General features: G+C 40.3%; 1 protein-coding gene across 13 annotated transcripts in view; it reads left to right on the forward strand.

Annotated features, from left to right (window-relative positions):
* Positions 1-1443: 1443 nt before the first annotated feature.
* Positions 1444-24817, forward strand: part of IWS1 (interacts with SUPT6H, CTD assembly factor 1) — a 57252-nt gene continuing 33878 nt past the window's right edge. For 5 of the 13 annotated variants that reach the window (XM_060409610.1, XM_027964674.3, XM_060409607.1 and 2 more), the window contains exons 1-5: positions 1444-1742; positions 3718-3836; positions 21816-22965; positions 23975-24164; positions 24718-24775. In XM_060409610.1, coding sequence (XP_060265593.1) covers positions 1709-1742; positions 3718-3836; positions 21816-22965; positions 23975-24164; positions 24718-24775 — 1551 coding nt within the window. In that variant the 5' untranslated portion in view covers positions 1444-1708. The remainder of the gene's footprint in view (positions 1743-3717; positions 3837-21815; positions 22966-23974; positions 24165-24717; positions 24776-24817) is intronic. The other 8 variants (XM_060409614.1, XM_027964677.3, XM_060409611.1 and 5 more) reach the window with 3 other exon arrangements.

A 24817-nucleotide genomic window follows, 5' to 3' on the forward strand; every position in this document is an offset into this window, starting at 1 on the left:
AAGCAAGAAAATGGACTTTATTCGGGGTATTGCAATAGGGAGAGTATGAAGATCAGAGTATCTAGTACAGGGGAGATGCTGTTGTCTGAGACTTTCCTAGAAAGGACTGTGTGGTGATTTATAGTTGTGATTGATTTGCAATCAGAAGCTTCAATCAGTAGTGAGAACAGAAAAATGCTTATTCCTGCATTTAGTTATTTTGGGGCTTCCCTGGTAGCTCAGCTGGAAAACAATCTGCATGCAATTCAGGAGACCTCTGTTCAATTCCTGGGTCATGAAGTTCCCCTGGAGAAGGGATAGGCTATCCACTCCAGTATTCTTGGGTTTCCCTGGTAGCTGAGACGGTAAAGAATCCGCTAGCAGACCTGGGTTCCATCCCTAGGCTGGGAATATCCCCTAGAGGAGGGCATGGCAACCCATTCCAGTATTCTTGTCTGGAGAATTCCCATGGACAGAGGAGCCTGGGGGGCTACAGTCCATGGAGTCTCAAAGAGTGAGACACGCCTGCGCGACTAAGCACAGCACAGCACTAGTTTTAGAGGGGCAAAGACACGAACAGAAAGTTGCAAGATCTGAGCAGGTTCGGAAGAAAGGGGAAAGGTCTTCTGCCTTGTCATGGGTAAACTAGGAGATCATCTCTAATTCTTACAGTTCAGTTCAGTTCAATCGCTCAGTCGTGTCCGACTCTTGGCTGGTGGCTCAGACGGTAAAGTCTTACAGGTCTCATGAAAAAGAGTGGAGAATAACTTTTACTTGAGAGATAGGAAGAAGGATGGTTCTTTACAGTCAGCTTTCTGACAGGTCAGATAATTTCTCAACCATTGTTGTTTCTCACAAGCATGTAGTGCTCAGGTGAAGTTCAACATTGTCACTTTAGCAAGATTTCATCCGGGAACCCTTCTGGAAGCAAAAACCTGTACTTCCCAGTGTAAACCAAATGGCTTCTTAAGATGGAAATTAAGTCGTAATTTTTAAAAAGAAAGGAAGAAAAATGCCTTGAAAAGAGGCTCTTTTGATCAAGCCACTTAGAAACACAGCATAGCTCGCTAGGCTTCGAACTACAAGTCCCAGACGGAAATGCGCCACTTCCCGTACTAAGGGCGGGAATCAAGGGCCTCGCTGCATGATGGGAATGATAGTTAATTTCCGTATGATGGAAAATTTAATTTTAGCGAGTCTTCATTTTTCGGAACAGTAGTCCAGAAGGTACTCAAACAAAGCGCGGGCGGAGAACCCATAAAGTAACACTGTCATCTCCATGGGGAACAGACCACGTTCCTCAAAGGAGACGATTGTAATTGCTGTCGCGGCTCCCGCTCAATTTTCCCACTAGTCTCCTTTCCGGCCATGCCGTGCGTCATTACCGTTGAGTCTTCTCATTGGCCAGATGACATGAGACAGCGCCTGCGCACTGCACTCTTTTGAGGGTCGTGGGCAAACGCCATTTTGGCCCAGAGGTGCTTCTGGGAAGTAGATTACCGACCCGCGCGCCTTGGTCGCCAGCAGGGTACGGCCTTTTCTGCTGGCGTTTGTAGGTCCAAGTGTGCGCGTCTGCCGCCGTTGCTGCCTTACTCTCCGCAGTCTCCCAAACCTCCAGTTGGGCGGGAGCCTCTGAGCACCGGGCCGCGCTATCGGTGGTCACAGCGCCGGCAAGGAAGTGACGGGGGCGGCGCGGGGCCCAGACACTCCCCGCCGAGAGCCGCCTGCCATGGACTCGGAGTATTACAGCGGCGACCAGTCAGGTGAGGCAGGGACGTAGGGGACAGGGCTGGGGGGCGGTGCGATTACTCGACCGGGCTGGGCCACGCACTCCCGCGGGGAAGAGAAGGAGGCCCCAGAGACGTTCTCCCGGTGCTGGGTCTGGTGTTGACTGAGGCGTAGCGAGGAGAGCAGGCAGCCCGGCTGCGGACCCAGAAGTTAGAACCTTGGAGAGGGAATTCTGGACGGAAAGCCGTCTTCCAGATCGGCGAAAGATGATGCTGAAATGGGAGCCACTTCTAGATATCAAATGCTTACTGTATGCAAAGTACTAGGAATGGCCTCTCCTGATAGGGAGTTTCTTTGAGGGGTTGAGAGTGATTTTCGAGAATCCCGGGGAGCTAGCTGTTCAGTGGGGGTGCAGGATCTTACCTGGACTTTTCACTTGGAGCTGAAACTGGTTTGACTACGCCTGCAAACTGGTGTCTCCCATTAAAGAAAACATCGGAGTTGAGTTGTATACGTATTTTAGAATAAGGTGTGTACCTCTGGGGCTTACTAGTGATTTTTGTGCCTTTCCTTCACTTGAGATCTTTCCTCTTTGTCATCCCTTAAGTGCTTGCTTTTCCTGTTTATAAACACGGGACCCCACTTTGTTAACACAGTGCTGGGCACCAGGGAACCAAAGACGAATAAGGCAGAACCTCATGGGGAATAAAAACATACTTTTGTTTTTCTATTGTGTTCTAGTTCCAGTGAGTATTCTCTGTCAGAAGTGCTTAAATCAATTTCCAAGCATTAACTACCTTCTTTTCTGTTTTGCGTTCGCATCGATTCTAGTATATGACGACGAATAGTGGACTGCAAACACGCTTCCAAACATATTCTGCTGTTTGGCTTTAAACGTTTTCCTGATGTTTTCAAAATAGTTGTCAGTTCACTTGTGTTTTTAAATTTAGCATGCTGAAAGATATGAAAAGTTAGCAATTCCCCGACTTTTTCTTTTTTTTAGCCGTTTTTGATGTTTATCCCTGTATTCCTAACTTATGGTATCTTGTTGCATCATTTTTAGGCATTCTGTAATTATTTCCTATTCTGCTGGGACAGGGTTTTAACCTCTTCTGCCCCTCCCCACCCCGATTCTGACCGTTGAAGCATAACTTTTCATTACACTTCCAATTTTTTTTTATTATGACCTTATAGTAAAAAGGTTAAATATATGTATATTCAGTACTGCTTAGCTGAGTAGAATAGTTCATTAGTATGATAGTGATTTCATTCTTAAACCTTTTTTTGTTTGTTGGTTTTCCTGTAGTTGGCTGATTCATATTTTAAATTTTGTTTTTATTAAACTTTTAACCAGGGCTTCCTGTATCCTCCAACAGCTCTGAATTCCTCTCAGTACAATTTTACTTTGTATTTTTAAAGTATTGGTTAAAGATGGGTAGCGATTTGTTTTATAATAGTATAGTAGTATATGCTGTTGCTTCAAGGAATTCACACTATTTCTGGAATGGAATTCTGTATGCTCTTCATTCATAAACAAATACTATACCAGGTAGTGTTCTCCACTCCAGGGATTCATCAGTGAACTAGAATCTCTGCTCTTTTGGCACTTTTATTCAAGTGAGGAAAGAATCACTTTAAACAAAATTAACTTGGAAACTCATGTAGTCCGTTAGTAGGTGGTAAGTGCGTGCTGTGGGGAAAATAGACTTCGTTATTTTAACAAAGTTGAAAGTGCACACTGTCATTTAGAATTTGTTGACTTGATTCTTGGTGGCATTTCTTAAGCTTCACATTCCTTTAATGATACATTTTCACTGCCACATGTCAACAGTACAGGTTATGACTGTTAGTATTTATGTATGTATTGTACTTGTTCACAAATTAGCATTACTAGTTATGCTTCATCAGTGGTAACCTTTGCTCTTACATTATTCTTGATTCATTGTGTTCATTTCAGTTGAGGATGTCATCCATCTTACTCCTTAAGTGGGTTTTTGTTTTATTTTTAAGCAGATGATGGTGGCGCTACCCCAGTACAGGATGAACGGGATTCAGGGTCAGACGTTGAGGATGATGTAAATGAGCAGCACTCTGGATCAGACACTGGAAGTGTAGAACGTCATTCAGAGGTATTGGCTAAACAACATCTTTGGGGAGGCTTTTCCCTTGCTTGTTCTATGAGACTTGTTTTATTTAGGAGATGTAGAGACCCTGTCATGGGGTCTAGGCTGCAAACCCTTCAAAAACAATAGAGAACTGCTTTAAAAATAAATAGGGATAGTCTGATTACTTATGAAATCATAGGGAGTAAGTACTGATTGAGTCTCATGTTGGATATTAGGCAGTCTCAACTGTGCTTATTGATTCAGAAAATAGGTCAGGTGTTTGATATTTGACTAGACTTCCTCATTCCCAGAATGATGTCTTAATGCGACAGTGAGGATTTGCAGTCTGAAGAAATACCAATTGAAACAAAGTTATGGGGATTATCACCTGTTACCTTTGTGTCATTTTAATTTGCTTGCCTGGTTATACAGTCTTGTATTGCACAATGTTAACAAAATAAAATTGAGGCTTTAAAAAAAAGTCAGCTGTAAGTTTTTAATAAAACACAAATTGAAGTGTAGGAATGATAAAGATGGCCGATATGCCATATATTTTGCTTAACTACACATGCACAGAAAATTGCCCAACTTTAGGTTATTGCATGCAATAATAGATGCAGTTGTCAGAGACTGTATTACTGACTCTGTCCTTTGATATGTCTCTGGTTTAGCCATATAGCCAACAAATACTTACTGAGCAGCTGCTATGTGTCAGGCTCTTTTGACATATCAGTGACTTAATGAGGTTCCACTGCTACGAAAATCCTTCTCTTGGACTTGTTTTCCAGTAGCAGAAGAAAGACATTAAACAGTATACTTAAAAAAAAGAAAATTGTATAGTTTGTTAGAAGATGGTAACTGCTGTGAAGAAAGAGGAAAGAAAGAATGGAGTGAAGGGTGTCAGGGTGGAGGGCAGGCTTTAGTGTTGAATAGGGAGGTACGTGTAGGCCTTATTAAGAAAGTGACGTTTGAATCAAGATGTGAAAGGAGGTGAAGGAGTAGCTACATGGCTCTGTAGCGAATGACCATTCCCAACAGAGATCTAAGGTGGGAGCCATTGTGGCTACAGTAGAATAAATACGGGCAGATATGAGATCAGAAGTGGGAGGAGGGCTTACCTTTTAGTTATTTGGGTGTCATTTTGGTTTTTTGTATTCTATTAGGCATTTAGACTAAATTCTAATTAATATGTAATTGATAGGTAGAAATTACTTGATAATGTAAACATTGTTATAGTATATTTAGCGTGTAACGTCTTAATTTCCCATTTTGGAAAACAGCACCAGGAGATTGACTCATGGCGTCATGCTTCATTTATAAGTGTGTTATAAATGTAGTGTTGACTTTCTTCTCTTCAACTACTTTTTTTTTAATGAGATAGATTCTAAATAAATAAATGTGCATGTTGTAAATTTAGAGATTATATGAAAGTTTTTAAAAGAAATTAAAGTCAGTGTATTCCTGTCACAGAAATGACTATTAACTTTTTAATATTATTTCTCCTGCGTTTTTATTCTTATATAGAATGTATATATATGTTTTAAGTTATTTCAAATATATATATATGTCTGTATAACATTTTTATCTCTTCACTTAAGATTTTAAATATTCCCCATGTCATTAAAGATTCTTGCTAAGTGTAATTTTTAATGGCTGCTTAATATTTCATAACATGGATGAACTATTAGTTATTCAACAGTTACCTAATTGTTAATATTTAGACTCTCTAGCAATTGTCAGTGAAGTCTGCCATGAACATGCTTTTGTGCTTTTCATAGATTTTCCTCTCTAGAAGGGTTATCCTAATTATTAGTAGTTTTGAGTGGCAGTTGTACCCTTGAAAAACTGCAGTTACATTATATGGAGCAGCGCAGGTTATAGCCCCATAATTTGAAAGATGTGTATTAGTTTCCTCTTCCTGCCATAACAACTGGATACAATTTTAGTGGCTAAAAATAACCCCAGAGCGTTGTTTCTTAAAATTCCGGAGGTCGGAAATCCAAAGTGGATCTCACTGGGTTAAAATAGGGTGTCACTGGGGCTGTGTTCTTTCTCTAAGGGAGAATCTTCTTCCTTGCCTTCTTCAGCTCTACGGGACACTTGCACTGGTTGGCATATGGCTTCTTCCATCTTCAAAGCTAGAGCTGTAGCATCTTCAGATCTCTCAGACCTTTGCTTACTTCCTCGTATGTCTGTTTCTCCGACTTTCCTCCCTCCCCTGCATAAGTGAAGTGAAGTGAAGTCGCTCAGTCGTGTCCGACTCTTTGCATCCGATGGACTACCACACTCCTCCGTCCATGGGATTTTCCAGGCAAGGGTACTGGAGTGGGTTGCCATTTCCTTCTCCAGAGGACCTTCCTGACCCAGGGGTTGAACCCAGGTCTCCCACATTGTAGGCAGACGCTTTAACCTCTGAGCCACCAGGGAAGTCTGCATAAGGACCCCTGCATAGGGATAATTATTAATATATTGGGCCTACTCAGGGAATCCAGGATAATCTCCCTATCCTTAATTATATCTGTACATTGCTTTTGCATATTTACACGTTCTATGGTCATCTTTTGTGGGGCATTATTTTGCCTGGTGCAAGATGGTACTCACAACTTGATTTTCCAAATAATGTTTTTCCCATTTGGATTTTGGAGTTCTACAGGCCAGGTTTTGTCTGTTTTCTAGTTCATTTTACCTGTAGTACTCACTCTGCATGTGTTTCTATAGATCTCTAAGGAAAGTGTTGAAAAAGATCAAGATAATATTTTAAAACTTAAAGTTAATACAATCAATATGATGAAAAAAATAGTAAAATCTTAAAGTCAGGGTTAGTAACAGTGCTTTAGTGGTCCATATTAGAGCCTGAAGCAAAGAAAAAATAAGTAATACATATCCCAGTGTTTAAACTTTGATACTTTGTTCATCATGGATTTTTTTTATATGTCAAATTTGACCTTTAAAAATAACACCTTTTTTTTTTTACAGAGCTTTATTAAGATAAACTCATCACTTCATGGCAGATAGATGGGGAAACAGTGGAAACAGTGTCAGACTTTATTTTTGGGGGCTCCAAAATCACTGCAGATGGTGATTGCAGCCATGAGATTAAAAGATACTTACTCCTTGGAAGAAAAGTTATGACCAACCTAGATAGCATATTCAAAAGCAGAGACATTACTTTGCCGACTAAGGTCCGTCTAGTCAAGGCTGTGGTTTTTCCAGTTGACATGTATGGATGTGAGAGCTGGACTGTGAAGAAAGCTGAGCGCCGAAGAATTGATGCTTTTGAACTGTGGTGTTGGAGAAGACTCTTGAGAGTCCCTTGGACTGCAGGGAGATCCAACCAGTCCTTTCTGAAGGAGATCAGCCCTGGGATTTCTTTGGAAGGAATGATGCGCTAAAGCTGAAACTCCAGTACTTTGGCCACCTCATGTGAAGAGTTGACTCATTGGAAAAGACTCTGATGCTGGGAGGGATTGGGGGCAGGAGGAGAAGGGGACGACAGAGGATGAGATGGCTGGATGGCATCACTGACTCAGTGGACATGAGTCTGAGTGAACTCTGGGAGTTGGTGATGGACAGGGAGGCCTGACGTGCTGCGATTCATGGGGTCGCAAAGAGTCGGACACAACTGAGCAACTGAGCTGAACTAATATATCATACAATTCACCTCCTTAAAGTGTGCAGTTCAGTGATCTTTAGTATATTCACAGCAGTACAACCATCAACATAGTCCTTTTTAGAATATTTTAATCACATCAAAAGGAAACCCTTTAGCTGTTACCTCTTTCCCACTCCCACCCCCCCGGTTAGTCAGTCAGTTCAGTTGCTCAGTCGTGTCTAACTCTTTGTGACTCCGTGAAGCGCAGCACGCCAGGCCTCCCTGTCCATCACCAACTCCCAGAGTTTACTCAAACCCATGTCCATTGAGTCGATGATGTCAACCAGCCATCTCATCCTCTGTCGCCCCCTTCTCCTCCTGCCTTCAATCTTTCCAAGCATCAGGGTCTTTTCCAGTGAGTCAGTTTGCATCAGGTGGCGAAAGTATTGGAGTTTCAGCTTCAACATCAGTCCTTCCAATGAACGTTCAGGACTGATTTCCTTTAGGATGGACTGGTTGGATCTCCTTGCAGTCCAAGGGACTCTCAAGAGTTTTCTCCAACACCACAGTTCAAAAGCATCAATTGTTTGGCGCTCAGCTTTCTTCACCATCCAACTCTCACATCCATACATGACCGCAGGAAAAACCATAGCCTTAACTATACAGACCTTAGTTGGCAAAGTAATGTCTCTGCTTTTGAATATGCTATCTAGGTTGGTCATAACTTTTCTTCCAAGGAGTAAGCGTCTTTTTATTTAATGGCTGCGGTCACCATCTGCAGTCATTTTGGAGCCCAAGAAAATAAAGTCTGCCACTGTTACCACTTTCCCCATCTATTTGCCATGAAGGGATGGAACCAGATGCCATGATCTTAGTTTTCTGAATGTTGAGCTTTAAGCCAACTTTTCCACTCTCCTCTTTCACTTTCATCAAGAGGCTTTTTAGCTCCTCTTCACTTTCTGCCATAAGGGTGGTGTCATCTGCATATCTGAGGTTATTGGTATTTCCCCCAGCAATCTTGATTCCAGCTTGTGCTCCCAGCCCCCAGCCCCTCCTTATTTTCGACATTTCATTTGAGTAGAATTACTATGACCGGCTTCTTTCACTTAGTGCTTTCAGTGTTTATCCAGGTTGTAGCATGTGTTAGTATTTCTTTCTGTTTTGTGATCAGTAGTATTCTGTTCTTCAAGTAAACCACATTTTGTTTATCCATTTGTCAGTTAATGGACATTTAAATTGTTTCCGCTGGTTTTTTTTTTTTAATAGTTGGTGCATCAGTTGACATTCCTACCAACAGTGCCGAGGTGTTCCCTTTCCTCCACCTCTTTGCCGACACTTGTTATTTCTTGACTTTTTGATAAGAGCCATTCTGACAGGTGTGAGGTGATACGACTGATACTGTGGTTTTGATGTGCATTTCCCTGATGATGAGTGATCTTTTCATGTGTCTGTTGGCCATCTGTATGTCTTCTTTGGACAAATAGCTATTTAGATCCTCTGCACATTTTTGGGGGGGTTATTTGTTTTCTTAATGTGTTGTGTGAATTCTTTGTGTGTGTTGGATATTAACCCCTTAACAGATAAGTTTTTTGCAAATATTTTATCCCATTAAGTAGGCAGCTTTTTTTGTTTTGTTGATAGTTTCTTTTGCTGTGCAAAAGCTTTTTAGTTTGATATAGTTCCATTTGTGTATTTTAGTTTTTGTTTCCCTTCCCTGAGGAGATGTGTCTAAAAAAATATTGCTAAGACTGGCGTCAGAAGTTCACTACATATGTTTTCTTCTAGGAGTTTTATGGATTTTAGGTTTTACATTTAAGTTTTTAATCCATTTTTAGTATATTACTGTATATGGTGTGAAAGTAATCCAATTTGATTCTTTTGCATGTAGTTGTTCAGTTTTCTCAACACCGTGCATTGAAGAGACTGTGCTTTCTCATTGTATATTCTTGACCCCTTTGTTGTGGATTACTTGACCGTAGGTGCTTCGGTTAATTTCTGGGCTCTCTATTCTGTTGTGTCGACCTGTGTGTCTGGTTTTTATGCCAGTACCATACTGTTTTGACTACTGTAGCATTATAATATAGTTTGAGATCAGGGCATGTGATATCTCCAGCTTTGTTCTTTCTCAGGATTTTGGCTATGTAGGTTCCTTTGTGGTTTATTTTTGGATTATTTTTTTCCTAGTTATGTTAAAAATGCCATTGCAGTTTTGAAAGGGGTTGGATTGAACCTATAGCTTGCCTTGGGTAATATGGTCATTTTAACAACATCAATTTTTCCAATCCATGAGCATGGATTCGCTTTCTTTTTATTTGTGTCCTCAGTTTCTTTCATCGGTGTCATAGTTTTCAGTGTACTCTCCTTGTTGGTTGAATTTATTCCTAGATTTTTCATTCTTTTTGATGCAGTTATAAATGGGATTCCTTTCTTAATTTTTTTTGTTTTATAGTTAATTTTTAGTGTAAAGAAATGCAACAGATTTTTTTGTATGTTGATTTGTACCCTGCACCTTTACCAAATTCCCTGATTAGTTCTCGCAGTTTTCTGGCGAGTCGTTAGGGTTTTCTTTATATATTATGTCATCTGCAAATAATGACCCTGTTGCTTCTTTCTGTTTTGGATGCCTTTTCTTTCTTTTTCTTGCCCAGTTACTAAGACTTCCAGTACAGTGTTACATAAAGTGGTGAGGGATGGCATTTGTGTCTTTTCCTGATCTTAGAGAAAAAGCTTACAGCTTTGCACCATTGAGTGTAATGTTGGCTGTGGGCTTGTCACATGGTCTTTATTATGCTGAGATACATTCTCTCTTTACCCAGTTTGTTGAGAGTTTTTGTCATTAATCCACATAAAATTTTATCTGCTTTTTTTTTTTTGCAGCCACTGAGATCATGTGATTTTTAGCTTTCATTTTGTTAATATTAACTTGTGGATATTGAGCCATCCTTGCATCCATGGAATAAATTCCATTTGATCATAGTGTATGATTGTTTTAATGTCTTACTGAATTTAGTTTGCTAATAATTTTTTGAGAATTTTTGCACCTGTGTTCATCAGGGATCTCAGCCTGTAATGTTCTTTTCTGGGTCCTTGTCTGGTTTTGGTATCAGCGTAATGCTGGTTTCATAAAATGATTTTGGAAATGTTCCCTCCTCTTCGGTTGGCACCATTTGAGACTGACTGGTATTAATTCCTCTCAGTGTTTGGTAGAATTCACCAGGGAAGCCATCTGGTCCTGAACTTTGCCATGTTGGGAAGCTTTTCATTACTGACTCAGTCCCTTCATGGTAGTCCATCTGTTTAGAGTTTCTGTTTCCTCTTGATTCAGTCTTGGTTTGAATGTTTCTAGGAGTTTGTTTCTTATAGATTGTCCAATTTGTTGGCATACAGTTTTTTAGTTTTTATGATCCTTTGTATTTGTGTGGTATCAGTTGTAATGTTGACACCTTTTCTTTCCTTGATAGTTTAACCTCTTTCCATCCTCTTTTCCCCCCACCCCTTGGTAAGTCTGGCTAAAAGTTTGCCTATTTATCTTTTTAAAAAGCAATTCTTAATTTTATTGATCTTTCTGTCATCTTTTTAGTCTCTCTTTCATTTATTTTTGCTCTAATCTTTGTTACTTCTTCTAATAGGTTTGGGCTTAGTTCATTCTCTTTTTCCAGTCCCTTGAGCTATTAAGTTGTTGTTTAAGATATTTCTTTTTCTTACTGTGGGCATCCATTGCCACCTTCCTTCTTAGAACTACTTTACTGTTTTCCATAAGTTTGGGCATATGGTATTTCCATTTTCATTTGTCTCAAAAGTATTTTTTGAATTCTACTTTGACTCATTGGTTGTTCAGTAACATGATGTTTGAGCTCCACTTATTTGTGAAATTTTCTGTTTTCTTCTCATTATGTACACTTGAGAAAAATGTGTACTCTGCTTCTGTTGAGTGAAACATTCTGTAAATGTCTCTTCAGTCCATTTGGTCTAACGTGGTTTAAGCCCAGTACTGTCTTACTGATTTTCTGTCTGTTCTGTCCATTGTTGAAAGTGAGAGGTTGAAGTTCCCTACAATTATTGCATTGATATCTTATTTCTTCTTTCAGGTCTATTAATATTTAGGTGCTCTGATTTGGGTGCATAAATATTTACAAATGTTAAATTCTCTCATTGGAGTAACTCTTTTATCATTATATAATGATTCCCTTTGTATCTTGTAGTTTTTGCTAAAACTCTATTTTCTTATTATAAATATAGCTAATATAGCTACCTTTGCTTTCATTTGGTTTCCATTTGCATGGAATATCTTTTTCCATCCCTTTTTTCCCTCAGCCTGCGTGTGTCCTAAAAGCTGAAGTGTCTCTTGTAGACAGCACATAGCTCAGTTTGTTTTTTCCCCATCCATTCAGCCACTCTGTCTTTTGGTTGGAGAATTGAGTCGATTTACCTTTAAAGTAAATATTGATAGTTAGGGGCTTATTATTGCAATTTTGTTCATTGTTTTCTTACTGTTTTGCCATTCCTTTTTCCTTTCTCCTGCTCTTCCTTTGTGGTTTGATGATTTTTTGTAGCAGTATGCTAAGATTACTTACACCTTTTTGCTTTGTGGCTTACCATGAGGCTTATGTAAAATATCTTCTACCAGTCTCTTTTAAGCTGATAACTTCAAGTACATGCTAAAGTTATTCCTTAATGTAATACAGCTTTGTTCCCATCCACCTTCTTTATACTGTCATTGGGAAGTGTTAAGTGTTACTGTCTCAATTGTGCCCAACTCTTTGCGATCCCGTGGACTGCAGCCCACCATGCTCCTGTGTCCGTGAGATTTCCAGGCAGAAATACTGGAGTGGGTTGCCATGTGGTTGTCATTGGGAAATTGAGGTTCAGCAATACAATATATACATACTTATGCACTGTTGTTTCAATCAGTTACATCAACAAAGGAAAAAATACGGGTTTTATAATCACAGTTACCTTTGCTGGTGGTTATTGTTTTCTTCATGTAGACTCACTGAGGCCACTTGCTTTCAGCCTGAGGAACTTCATTTAGCAGTTCTTGTGTGGTAGGTCTGCTAGACAGATTCTTTCCTCTTTTGGTCATCTGGAAAAGTTTTCTTTTTTTGTTGTTAACTTTTTTTTTTGAAGAAAGGAAGAAAGTGAAGTCGCTCAGTCGTGTCCGACTGTTTGCAACCCCGTAAACTGTAGCCTACCAGGCTCCTCCGTCTATGGGATTCTCCAGGCGAGAATACTGGAGTGGACTGCCATCTCCTTTACTCAGTTTTTCTTTGAGCTCTTTGAATATGTTATCCCACTGCTTTCTGGCCTCCATTGTCTCCATTGAGGAGTCAGTTGTTGATCTTATTGTATTGTTATAAAGTGATCAAATTTCTGTTTCTATATATATATTGTATATTTGATATGATACTGTCATCATGCCTTTATTTCTTTAAGCATGTTTACAAATGGCCACTTTGAAGTCTTTTTTGATAAATGTGGTATCTGCTTGCTGTCACAGGCAGTTTCTGTTGTCTGCTTTTTTCCTGGTTATGGGTCGACTTTCCAGTTTCTTTGCATACCTTTTCATTTATTGTTGGAAACTGGATGTTTTGAATTGTTTAATGAGTGGCTGGATTATCTTAGTGACTTCTGTTTCCTCACCCACAGCTTTAAATCTCTGATGTTGCATCCTCAGATGTGCAATTTGGGACATGCTGACTGTCACCTGGGATGATAGTCGTATTAATAGGGCTCTTTTTTTCCTCTTTCTGTGACCGTCATCAGCTGTTAAAACTCCGCAAATGGCTCTGTTTTTTTCAGCATTGCCCTGTGGCATAAATTGCTCAACAAGTTAGTCTGGCTCCTTCCAGCTATATTATTACCTGCTTATCTCCTGCAAACTAGCTGGCCTACGGTTTATCTTTATTTTGAATCTCCTCCTAAGTGCATTTCACCACAACTTCCAGTGAAAGTGCGTTAGTGTGAACTTCCCCAAGCTTGGCTACAGATGAAGTTGGTTTCTTTGGGGAAAAGTTAGAAGCTATCTGGTTTACTGCCTGCTTTTTATTATTTATGTATATATTTGGCTGTGCTGGGTCTTCGTCTCTGCATGCAGGCTTTCTCTAGTTGCGGCAAGTGGTGGCTACTCTCTAGTTGCAGTGGATGGACTTCTCATTGTGGTGGCTTTCATCTCGTTGCAGAGCACAGGGTCTAGGCACACGGGCTCACTAGTTGTGTACGGGCTTAGTTGCCCCACAGCATGTGGAATCTTCCCAGACCAGGAATCAAACTTGTGTCCCCCAGCATTGGTGGGCTGATTCTTAACCCCTGGACCACCAGAGAAATCCTACTGCCTGCTTTTTCCCCAAGCAAAATCTCTGAGCCAGGGATCTGGAGTTTGGGGAGGGAAAGGGCGATGGCAGGTTTCTCTCTGAGTGACATCCCAGTTCCAGAAGCTGAGCTCGCAGTGTGGGGTGGGAATTGGATAGCAACCTGAAGTGCTCCTGGCTTTCCTCTCTTGGCTTGGAACCACAGAGCACAAATTCGGGCAAAGGCAATGAGGGCTCCAGCATCCTCAGTGTGCTCTGCCCCCAGTAGAGCCTTCTTACTGTGATTGGGAGCCACCAGTTTCAACTGCACTTGCTGGGAACTTAACCACAGCAACAGGTAGCTGGAGGCAGAATGAGAAACACTGACATCATGCTTCTCCTGGGAAGAAACCCCACCCTCGGGAGCTAGAGGAAGAGAGCACCCTGGTTTTGACCGCAGCAGCCTGGAGTAGAATCATTTTCTCGCTGATGTCTGAGGGTGGAAATAAGGAGTAGTATTGGTTCGAATACCAGCTATTTTTGCCTTTCTTACCAAATTTTTGTAGACCTTCTTGGATAGATGCTTCTTTATTTGCTCTTTGTCTTTAGTATCATTTCCAGAGGCTTTGAATGGTTGTTTTAATTTTTTTAAATTTACATTTAAAGGTGTGTCTTTTTATTTCCTCTCAAATTTTCTTCTTTTGGCCACATCCCATGGCATACAGGATATTAGTTCCCTGCCCAGGGATCAAACCCTCACCTACTGCAGTGGAAGTGCTGAGTCTTAACCCCAGGGAAGTCCCTGAATGGCTGTTTTTAAATACTTCTAACAGATTTCACTGTAGAGTGCGTCAGCAGAGCATACCAGAAGTTTTCACTTTGCTTCATTTTTCTCTCTTTACTAGTCGGTTGAAGCTATGTTTCCAGTTCACGTTCCAGAAGGAGCCAGGAATGCTTTACTCGTTACTCTATTAACACAGTCTCTGCTGGGCCCTTCGGCTCCCTCATCTCATTGGTTCTCCTGCCTGTGTGTGGCTGTGGCCTCCCTGCACTGAGAGCCGCCCAGTGCTAAACAGATGATTCTGAGTAAGCCAGCTGTTGGCATTTAGAGGCAGTCCTTTATGTTGCGGGACATTTAGTATCTTGGTTCCAATGCATTAAATAAAATGGTAGTAACATATCCTCTCCAGTCATTGCTAACCAGAGGGCCTTTGCATTCACAAATGTCCCCTTAGGGGAGGACTCGGAACACCCTCAGGTTGAGAACACTGAAATGGACAAATGAGGCAAAGAAAACATAAGATAGGAAGCAATAAGTATCCAACAAAATGAAAACTAGTAATTAAAATATAAAGAGAACATTTCTAAGAATGGCAATGCAGCCATTACAGTTGTTTCCAAAAAAATATTTTGCGAAACGGGAGAATTCAGTGTGTTACTTGAAAGATACCAGCCATTAAATTGTGATTCTAGATCCTTATTTACTGTTTTAAAGTAAATTCACACAGAGAAGAGATTGGGAGGAAATTTCTTATGAATAATGGTGATCTTTGGGTTGTGTTGTTGAAGGCAGTTTTAATATACTTTTCTGTGTTTGCACATTAATATTTGAAATCAAAGGAAAATAACTAGAATAACTGTCCCGTCATTTTATATAGTGACCTATTTTAATTAGCATGCATCAGATAACTAAATATATTTTTAAATCACATAAAGGGCACATACAAAGGACTGTAGGAGGGTGGGAGGGTAGGCTAAATGGACTCTGAGGAATGACTGACATTACCAGATAGAGAAGCCAGTTAGAGGTGGTGGTGATAAATCTAGCTGGAGAGAACCGCTGGTTCAAAGGCCTAGAACTGAGAAGGACTTGTGTTTCAGGAGTGAGTATTGTGGCTGGAAAGTAGGTTTACTCCTAGGTGTTTTATTATTTTTGATGCAGTGGTAAATAGAATCACTGCTTGAGGTTTCTGTTTCTGATCTTTCATTCTTGTGTATAGAAAGGCAACAGATTTTCTGAGTATTAATTTTGTAACCTGCAAATTTAGCACATTCACTGATGAGTTCATGTAGTTTTCTGGTAGCATCTTTAGAATCTTCATGTCATCTGCAAACAGTGACAGTTTAACTTCTTTGGAAACACCATTTTTTAAATAAAGCAATTTGAGCATGAATGCAACCTAGTTATAACTAGTTGCCAGTTCTAATTTCTGTTGTTTTATTTGCATATTCTCTTGAGCAGCATGAAATTAGTTGTGGATTGTGATCAGCTGGTTTTTGTTCCACAGAAAATATATGGAAAGTAATGTGCATTTTAGAATCCACTTTATAGGTTTTATCTGCGTAGAAAAGTAATGTTCCCCTCTTGAGGATCTCACAGGAAAAAATAGTGTATGGGGCTATTCAGAAAGAGGTTGTTTGGAAATAGCGCCTGGCTTCTCCTTTTTTGCTGACTGTAGGCAGAGGCTAGTGGGCACAAGTATCCTTCTTTGGTTGAAGTTGGTGACAGCCCCATTAGCCCCAGCTTTACTTTGAACTGAGAAGAGATAGTCTGCAGTCATTTGGGTCTTTCCACAGAAAGGTTGTGCTACTATAAGGAAAGCAGTCCTATGAGGAGTACAGTGAAGCCTGTAGAAGATTCTCTTTAGACATTGCTCTCCTTGTTCACCCTATTTGTTAGCACTTCTTTCAATTCCATGTATGTCCTTTCTTTGTGTTAGGTTTCAGCCTTTGTCTCTGAGTCTACCAAATTAATGAGAAAAACATTTTGCTTTGGTTCTTTTTTGTTAAGCATTATCTTGTGGGGTTTGTTTTATTTGTATACTAAAGGTAAAAGGTAGGTTTGGGGTTACTTTTCTTAAATGGTCTCTTATATCTTAAGGTCTTTTTTTCATTCATATTATGAAGATAAATGTAAAAAACCACCTTTTCGTGAGGCAGGTGCACAGGATGCTCTGGTGACACGAAAGGGGGAATGACTGACCAGCCCAGCCCGCACAGATGGCGCGTTTGAGCTCTGTCTCCAGGGGTGAATGTCGTATAACTAGTAATTGGTTATGGATGATTCAGTCCAGTTCAGTCGCTCAGTCATGTCCGACTCTTTGCGACCCCATGAATCGCAGCACGCCAGGCCTCCCTGTCCATCCCCAACTCCCGGGGTTCACTCAGACTCACGTCCATCGAGTCCGTGATGCCATCCAGCCATCTCATCCTCTGTCGTCCCCTTCTCCTCCTGCCCCCAATCCCTCCCAGCATCAGAGTCTTTTCCAATGAGTCAACTCTTCACATGAGGTGGCCAAAGTACTGAAGTTTCAGCTTTAGCATCATTCCTTCCAAAGAAATCCCAGGGCTGATCTCCTTCAGAATGGACTGGTTGGATCTCCTTGCAGTCCAAGGGACTCCCAAGAGTCTTCTCCAACACCACACTTCAAAAGCATCAATTCTTCGGCACTCAGCCTTCTTCACAGTCCACCTCTCACATCCATACATGACCACTGGAAAAACCATAGCAACATACATTGAGTGCTCACAGGCACATGCATTTGGCCCTCTGAGTAGAGCGACCTCTAAGTTGTAAATCCTATTTCTGCCTCTGTCAGATTGAGGACTTTGGGAAATTAAGATAATTTCCCTAAATTTTACCGTAGAAGATGAGCCACGAGCCTGGATGGCCTAGACCTTATAGACTCTTAAGTCCACATTGTGAACTGCCATATTATATTGCACAGAATCCATTCTACCTAGAGAGAAGGATGAAAGAGGCTTCAGGACGGGGGTATTTTTGCCTCGTGTTGAGATGAAAAGGACAAGGTGAGGTGAAAACATGGAGTAATGTAGTGAAGTCTGTAGTTCCATGTGTCTGCAGTAAAATTTTAATGTGCAGTTAGAGTCACTTGGATTAGATGTCAGAATGCAGATTGTTTGACCCCTTGCCCAGATTTACTATCTAAATACCTGGAGATGAGAAGCACAAAAATCTGTGTTTTCACCAAAGCTTCCCAGGTGATTCTTCATGCAAGAGTTTGGGAACTGCTGGTGCAGTGCCTAGAGCTGATGCTGGCGAAAGGGCAGAAGTGAGTCTGGAGAGGTAGATGGGAGCTGCGTCATCATTACAAACTTTTTCTTTTGATTTGTTTGTTTGTTTGTTTGCTTTTGGCTGTGCTGGGTCTTCATTGCTGCGTGGACTTTTCTCTAGTGGCGGCCAGCAGGGGCTACTTTCTAGTTGGAGTGGGCGGGCTTCTTATTGCACTGACTTCTCTTGTGGCGCACGGGCTCTAGGGGGCGCAGGCTTCAGTAATTGTGGCTCCCAGGCTTTAGAGCAGACGCAGTAGTTGTACACAGGCTTAGTTGCTCTGAGGCATGTGGAATCCTCCCAGACCAGGGATCAAACCTGTGTCTCATGCATTGGCAGGCAGATTTTTTACCACTGAGTCACCAGGGAAGTCCCATCATTATAAACTCCTAAACTTTGTGTAGACGTTTTCTAGTACCCAGCAGAAGTGTTTTTGTTTTTGACTGATTCTAAGATCAGCCAGCTTTTGACAAAAGACACTCAGGAATATATCTTTATTTTATTATGTGTATGATTGCTGTAAAGCTGGAGTTTCACAAAGTCAAAAGCCTTGCAGCCCTTCAGGAGCTACACTAGATTAACAGCATTGTGTAATAAAAACTGGATTTCTCAGATCCTTCCTTATGCTCTTACAGTGATTATGTATTCTCAAAGCTCCATGATGAGGATTTAAAATTTATCTTCTTGAACTAAGATCCAGTGAAATATGTTTTGGAAAATGTTCCTGTAAATACTTCCTCATGGAATTTACTATGTGACTTGGTGTTGAATGTTTTACCAATTTATGATGAAGGGTTGCTTTGTAAGTTCAACTGTTTTGAGTTTAATTCTTTTAATTAATAAGGAGGAAACAGTTTTCCCCAGTTTTTTGGTTATTTACAAGGACTTCTGTTTGACATTCTTATACTTCTTTGACATTTACAAATTGATACTTGCTTTATATCATTTTAATTAATTATTTTTAATTTAGGATGTTAGTTATCTCTGCATATTGTGGCACTGGTTGTAAGGAATCTGTTACCATTTGCTGAGATGAACAACCAATTCATCAACCAATTCATTCATTATGGGTAACTACTGTAGTCTAAATGATTTTAGGAGCGGGATATGAGGCATTATAGACATGTCTAAAGCCTCTAAGGACTGTTAGAGAGCTCAGTTTCTCTGAGAGTTAAAATTGGGGATGCTTTTATATTAAGAAATTGTGTTTAAATGGCGCGTGTGTGCACTGAGTTGCTCAGTCGTGTCGACTCTTTGTCGACTGTTTGTGACTCTTTGGACTGTAGCCCATCAGGCTCCTCTGTCAGTGGGATTCTCCAGGCAAGAATACTGTAGTAGGTTGTCATTTCCTATTCCAGGGGATCTTCCAGACCCAGGGATTGAAGCTGCATCTCTCTCTCTCCTACATTGGCAGGCAGATTCTTTACCACTGTGCCACCTGGGAATCCCATTGTTTATTTGTTGATATCAAATATGACTTTTAAAAAGCACTGTTTTTAAGTTTACAATTTAAACTAATTGCTGAAACCATCTAAAGTTTTTTTTAACATCGTTTTGATAACTTCTAAGTTTTACCATATAATTTCTAATATACTCTTTTCCCAAGTCTTACAGTGTATTCACCAAAGTACATTGTCTAACTTGATTCTGTCAATCAGTACTTTCTTACCACAGTGATTTCCCACTTTTCCTCCATTGTGCCACACCCGATGGGTAGATACCTAAGTTCTTATAAGTCTCCTCAAAAATTGGTGAGAATTCATAAGTTTCACAGTCGTTATTGCATGTCCTGTCCTTGGTCGGGAAGTCCAGGGTAAAGTGTAACAGATGCGTCTTGGAATGACTGCTCAGTTCATGGCGTCTCTTCTTTCTTTGGGAGTCTTTCTGTCTTCTTTCTTTCTCCCAGCGCTGCGCCTCTGATTTGGCTATAACCCATTGGACATCCTCTATTGCCATGACCTGTTAGATCGTGTCTTCTGGGAACTTAAAATTGAGGTCCAAGGCACCAGAATTTATCAATGGTGAGAGCTAAGTCTCTAGTGAAAGGTCCTTGAGTTTCCTTTCTGAGCTCTCTGAACTGCCCTGGTTCCTACCCTTCTAGAGCCTTTAACCATTCATCCCGCTATGATTCTGGAAAGATTGTTCTGGAGTTAGCCTGAAATGATTTGTGTTGTTTGCAGCTGAAATAAATTGAGTCATAAGAACATGTTGTTAGAGTTATGTCATGAATATGTTATTGAAAGCATTCCAAAGGCGATTAACAGTTTTCCCTTTTGCCTCCTGCTTTAGTTACCTCTGCTGGTACCTGTATGTTTTGCCTTCCACCCTCAATAATGTAGTTAACTTCTTAACTCTGTCATCACCAATTAATTAAATACCTGTTGTCTGCACACCTTTTATGGCTTAGTTTCATATAAATCACTTCCTGGCTTTCAGAATGTCACCTTCATGATAGTATATGTTATACTATTGCTACGATACATGTGGCTAGCTCACTAGATAATATTTCCTTAAGGTCAGGCACTGAGACATGTTCAGCCTTGATTCTTAGCACCTTGTATATAGTAGACTTGAAGCAAATACTCGTTGAGTTAATTATTCCTCACTTTAAATTATTAACATTTAATTCTTATTATTCATTCAACGAATTCTTACTGTGATTTTGTGTATACCAGACACCCTTCTGTGCTCTGAAGCAGAGTGCCTTCTCAGTGAAGACAGCAGGCCAAAAAATGCCTTTTTAGACGTCACATTCTAGATAGTTAATTTTTTCATCTATATTCTTTTAAAACATAAAAAATTCAATTATGAAATACAGCCAAAAGTAAGCTTCTAGCAATATATGGAGTACTATATCTTGTACAGTATTAAAAAATTCTGTTATTTCTCCTGTCCTAATTTAATAGATAAATGCCAGTTTTATGTCTTTGGAACTCTACTGTCAAGATGGCAGTGAAATACAGAGGGACAAAAGCCCTCAAATTTTTATGTTATAAGCTTATTTTATAAGCCTTTTATCTTGTCATTGAATTGTTTTACTACTTAATTATTTCATCACATGATATGGTGGGCTTATACTTTGTTTCTTTGCTGCTTGAGGATTGATCTGTGCTAAAGTAAGTCCAGGTAATGTTCGTCATATAAAGAAAAATACTGGCTAAACTCAAACACAGAAGTGCTTTACTTTTTAAGCCAGAATATTAATTACCGTATTACTGAGAGTTCAAATACTAGAAGGGAAAAAATTCCCCACATTCTAGTTGTTAGTATTTTGATATGTTTAATTTTATATGTTTTTCTCTGCATTTTAAAAAAGCACAGCTATAATATACTTGTATTACCTTTGTACCCTAGAGTTTTCAGATTACTTCATGTGATGTTATATGATTCCCTAAAACTTAAATTTTTGTGCCAGGGTTACTTGGATGTATGACCAAGACTGCTCTAAACCTCAGTTTTCTTATGAAAAACACTGTTGTGAGGAGTAAACGAGCAGGAGAAAACCTAACACTTGATATTTGGCTCTGTGAACTGCTTGCTCCCCATTTGTTGAGATTCACTTGGGAGAATGTGCTTTAGGTACAATTTGGCCCTTTAAGTAAAGTTTTATAATTCTTTTCTTTAAAATAGCTTTAACCTTATAAAACCAAAGACTGTTCCTTTTTAAAAAAGAACTTGGGTATATGTTTGCATGTATTTATTTAAAGAGTTTATCTAGGAGCTAGAATTATATGAGAAAGTTAAGGTTTATTTTTTTGTTGCTGTTTTTTAATCTAGCTTTTCAAAATATAACTGTGCTATAGAGTAGGTATGCTTTACAGATATCATGAAGTCATATTGTCTTTCCTCATTTTGATATCTAAACTGTATTAGCCATTTCACAGGTCAGTGGGCCTCTTTTAAAGTGGGGTGTTTCTATATATGTATACTACAAGAATTCTACATTTAAGCGGGTATACTCCTACATTTTTTAAAAAGTAGCTGAAAAGTTTAACATTTTTACTACCAAACTTTTTTTTACTTTTCTAATTTTTTCTCCCTTAATTTTTCAGAATGAACCTAGTGATCGAGAAGATAGCCTCAACAAAAGACATCAGGTGACAGACTCTGACAATGATGACCCCTCAAATCTTAACGCCAGTGACTCTGAAAGTGAGGAACTCCAGAGACAAAAGGACAGTGACTCTGAATCTGAAGAGCATGCAGAGCCTCCTGCCAGTGATTCTGAAAATGAAGACGTCAATCACCATGGGAGTGACTCCGAAAGTGAGGAGACCAGGAAATTACCTGCGAGTGACTCCGAAAATGAGGAACTGCTTAATGGGCATGCAAGTGACTCAGAAAATGAAGATGTTAGGAAGCCTCCTGCCAGTGATTCAGAAGTTGAAGAGCTCCCCAAAAGTCCTGCCAGTGACTCGGAAACAGAAGGTGCTCCAAAACCTCAAGTCAGTGACTCAGAGAGTGAGGAACCTCCGAGGCACCAAGCCAGTGACTCTGAAAATGAAGAGCTCCCTAAACCTCGAATTAGTGATTCTGAAAGTGAGGAGCTTCCCAAGCCTCGGATCAGTGACTCAGAAAGTGAGGAGCCTCAGAGGGCTCAGGCCAGTGACTCTGAAAACGAGGAGCTTCCCAAACCCCGAATCAGTGACTCAGAAAGTGAGGACCCACCAAGACACCAAGCCAGCGACTCGGAAAATGAAGAGCTTCCCAAACCCCGTATCAGTGACTCAGAAAGTGAGGATCCCCCACGGCACCAAGCCAGTGACTCGGAAAATGAGGAGCTTCCCAAACCCCGGATAAGTGATTCGGAAAGTGAGGACCCCCCAAGGAACCAGGCCAGTGATTCTGAAAATGAGGAGCTTCCCAAACCCCAAGTCAGTGACTCTGAGAGTGAGGAGCCTCAGAAGGGACCTGCCAGTGATTCAGAAACTGAGAATGCCTCCAGACACAAACAGAAACCAGAGTCTGATGAGGACAGTGATGGGGAGAATAAGGGAGAGGATACGGAAGTGCAGAAAGACTCCCTTCCTGCAGATGCCGGTGTAGACAGGAAGCGGTTCAACAGTTCTGACAGCGAGGAGGAAGAACCTAAAAGGGCCAAAATTGACAGTGATGAGGACGAAGAAAAAGAAGGGGAGGAGGAGAAAGTAGCAAAACGAAAAGCTGCTGTGCTTTCTGATAGTGATGATGAAGAGAAAGCATGTAAGGAGTTATTTTGGGCTGTTTGTCAATAGTTTTACTTACTGTCTAAACTTAAACTATGAAGCATAGTTCTGGCTTATGCGATCTTAGTTCCCCAACTAGGGATTGAACTCAGGCCCTTGGCAATGAGAGTGCAGCATCTTAACCACTGGACACCAGGAAATTCCCTCATTGGCAAGTCTTAATATTAAATTTCCTTTGAATTATTTTAGCAGTATTTGCTAAGTTCTGACTGCTTCAAGTTGATAAGATAGACTGCATGACAATGGCAGTATGGAAGATTGACATGAAAATTCTTTGTTTGTTTGTGTTTTACTAGAAAGGGTAATGTTCAAGGAAACATGTTTACATGGAAACTCAGCTGTGTCCAGAGTTAGCGGTGGGTCTCTTTGACAGCTAATGCACTGCATCCCATCCATACAGTGACTGAGCTCCCACGGGTGCCTGTCTTCATTTGTTAAACGTCACTGAATGCCGGGAAGTTTGTGAGGCACTCTTATTTAGAGACTCAGTGTCTCCACAGAGTATTCCAATCTTTACTACTTGATTACTTTTTTATGAAATATATTCTTTGGAAAAGACATTCCCCAATAACCTGACAGGTATTAAAAGAAGGGAAAAGAGCAGCATACGTGCAGTTTGAAATTCCAGATTGAGCAGTGATGGATAATTGAGAAACGGGGATTCCACAAAAGAATATCCAAGCCTTAAGAGTTCTGCTAATACTAGGCAGCATGGAAGAGATTCTAGTCTTATTTTCTTCGTTCCCCCAAAGGAAAGGTAGCTATTGATGCCCACTTTATTTTGGGGAAAAACTTCATCTTTTGGCCTCTTTTTCCTAACATCATCTTAACTGTGAGATGACTCTTGGGTGAATCTTTTAAGTTTTTTTTATTCTAAACTGTGTTATAAGACCTTTGGTTTTTGCCACATACTGCCATCTTAGAGCACCTGTTGTACTTACAGTAACCATGGTGAATAAGACTAATGATGGTTTTCTTTTTAACAGCAGCAAAGAAGAGTCGTGTTGTCTCTGATGCAGATGACTCTGACAGTGATGTTATATCGGACAAATCAGGCAAAAGAGAGAAGACGATAGCATCTGACAGTGACGACGAAGCGGGGAAAGAACTGTCTGATAAGAAGAATGAAGAGAAGGACCTGTTTGGGAGTGATAGTGAGTCAGGGAATGAAGAAGAGTAAGTGACAGTGTAACCTGAGCTTCCCCAGGTTCATGTAAGGTGGTAGAGAGGAGTTTGTCTTTCAAGTTATTTAAGCCTACATTAAAATTCTGTGTTGAAGCGTAATACAGTATGCCCTGCCTAATTGCATGGCTGTGGGAGACGTAGGGTTTTAATTCTTCAGCTGCTGCTGCAAACTACAGCGTGAGTGACTCTCAAAAACACTGTCTTGAAAGTGAAAGAAGCATAAGGGACGTGTTATCTAATTCCACTCACGTGAAGTGCAAGAACAGGCAAAACTGATGTGATGGTAGGTAGAAGGGCGGTTGCCTCTGGGATATTTATATATTTGACTCATTAGAAAGGGCCACAAAGGAACTTTCTGGGAGATGGAGTTGTTCTATTAAGTAATGGTTACATAAATGTGTGCCTTTGTCAAAACCCATCGAAGTGGACACATGAGACCCACATGTTTCACTATATGTAAATTATACCCTAGTAGAAGAAGATTTCATGACTCCTGTGCAAATGAGAAGAAAACAAATGAAAATTGTTTGTGTTACTTTTCTAGAAATCTTATTGCAGACATATTTGGAGAATCTGGTGATGAGGAGGAGGAGGAATTTACAGTGAGTATAAGATGGAGATATTTCCTGTTTGTTTATATTTTT

This window comes from Ovis aries, chromosome 2, assembly GCF_016772045.2.
Source record: "Ovis aries strain OAR_USU_Benz2616 breed Rambouillet chromosome 2, ARS-UI_Ramb_v3.0, whole genome shotgun sequence".
NCBI lineage: Eukaryota > Metazoa > Chordata > Mammalia > Artiodactyla > Bovidae > Ovis > Ovis aries.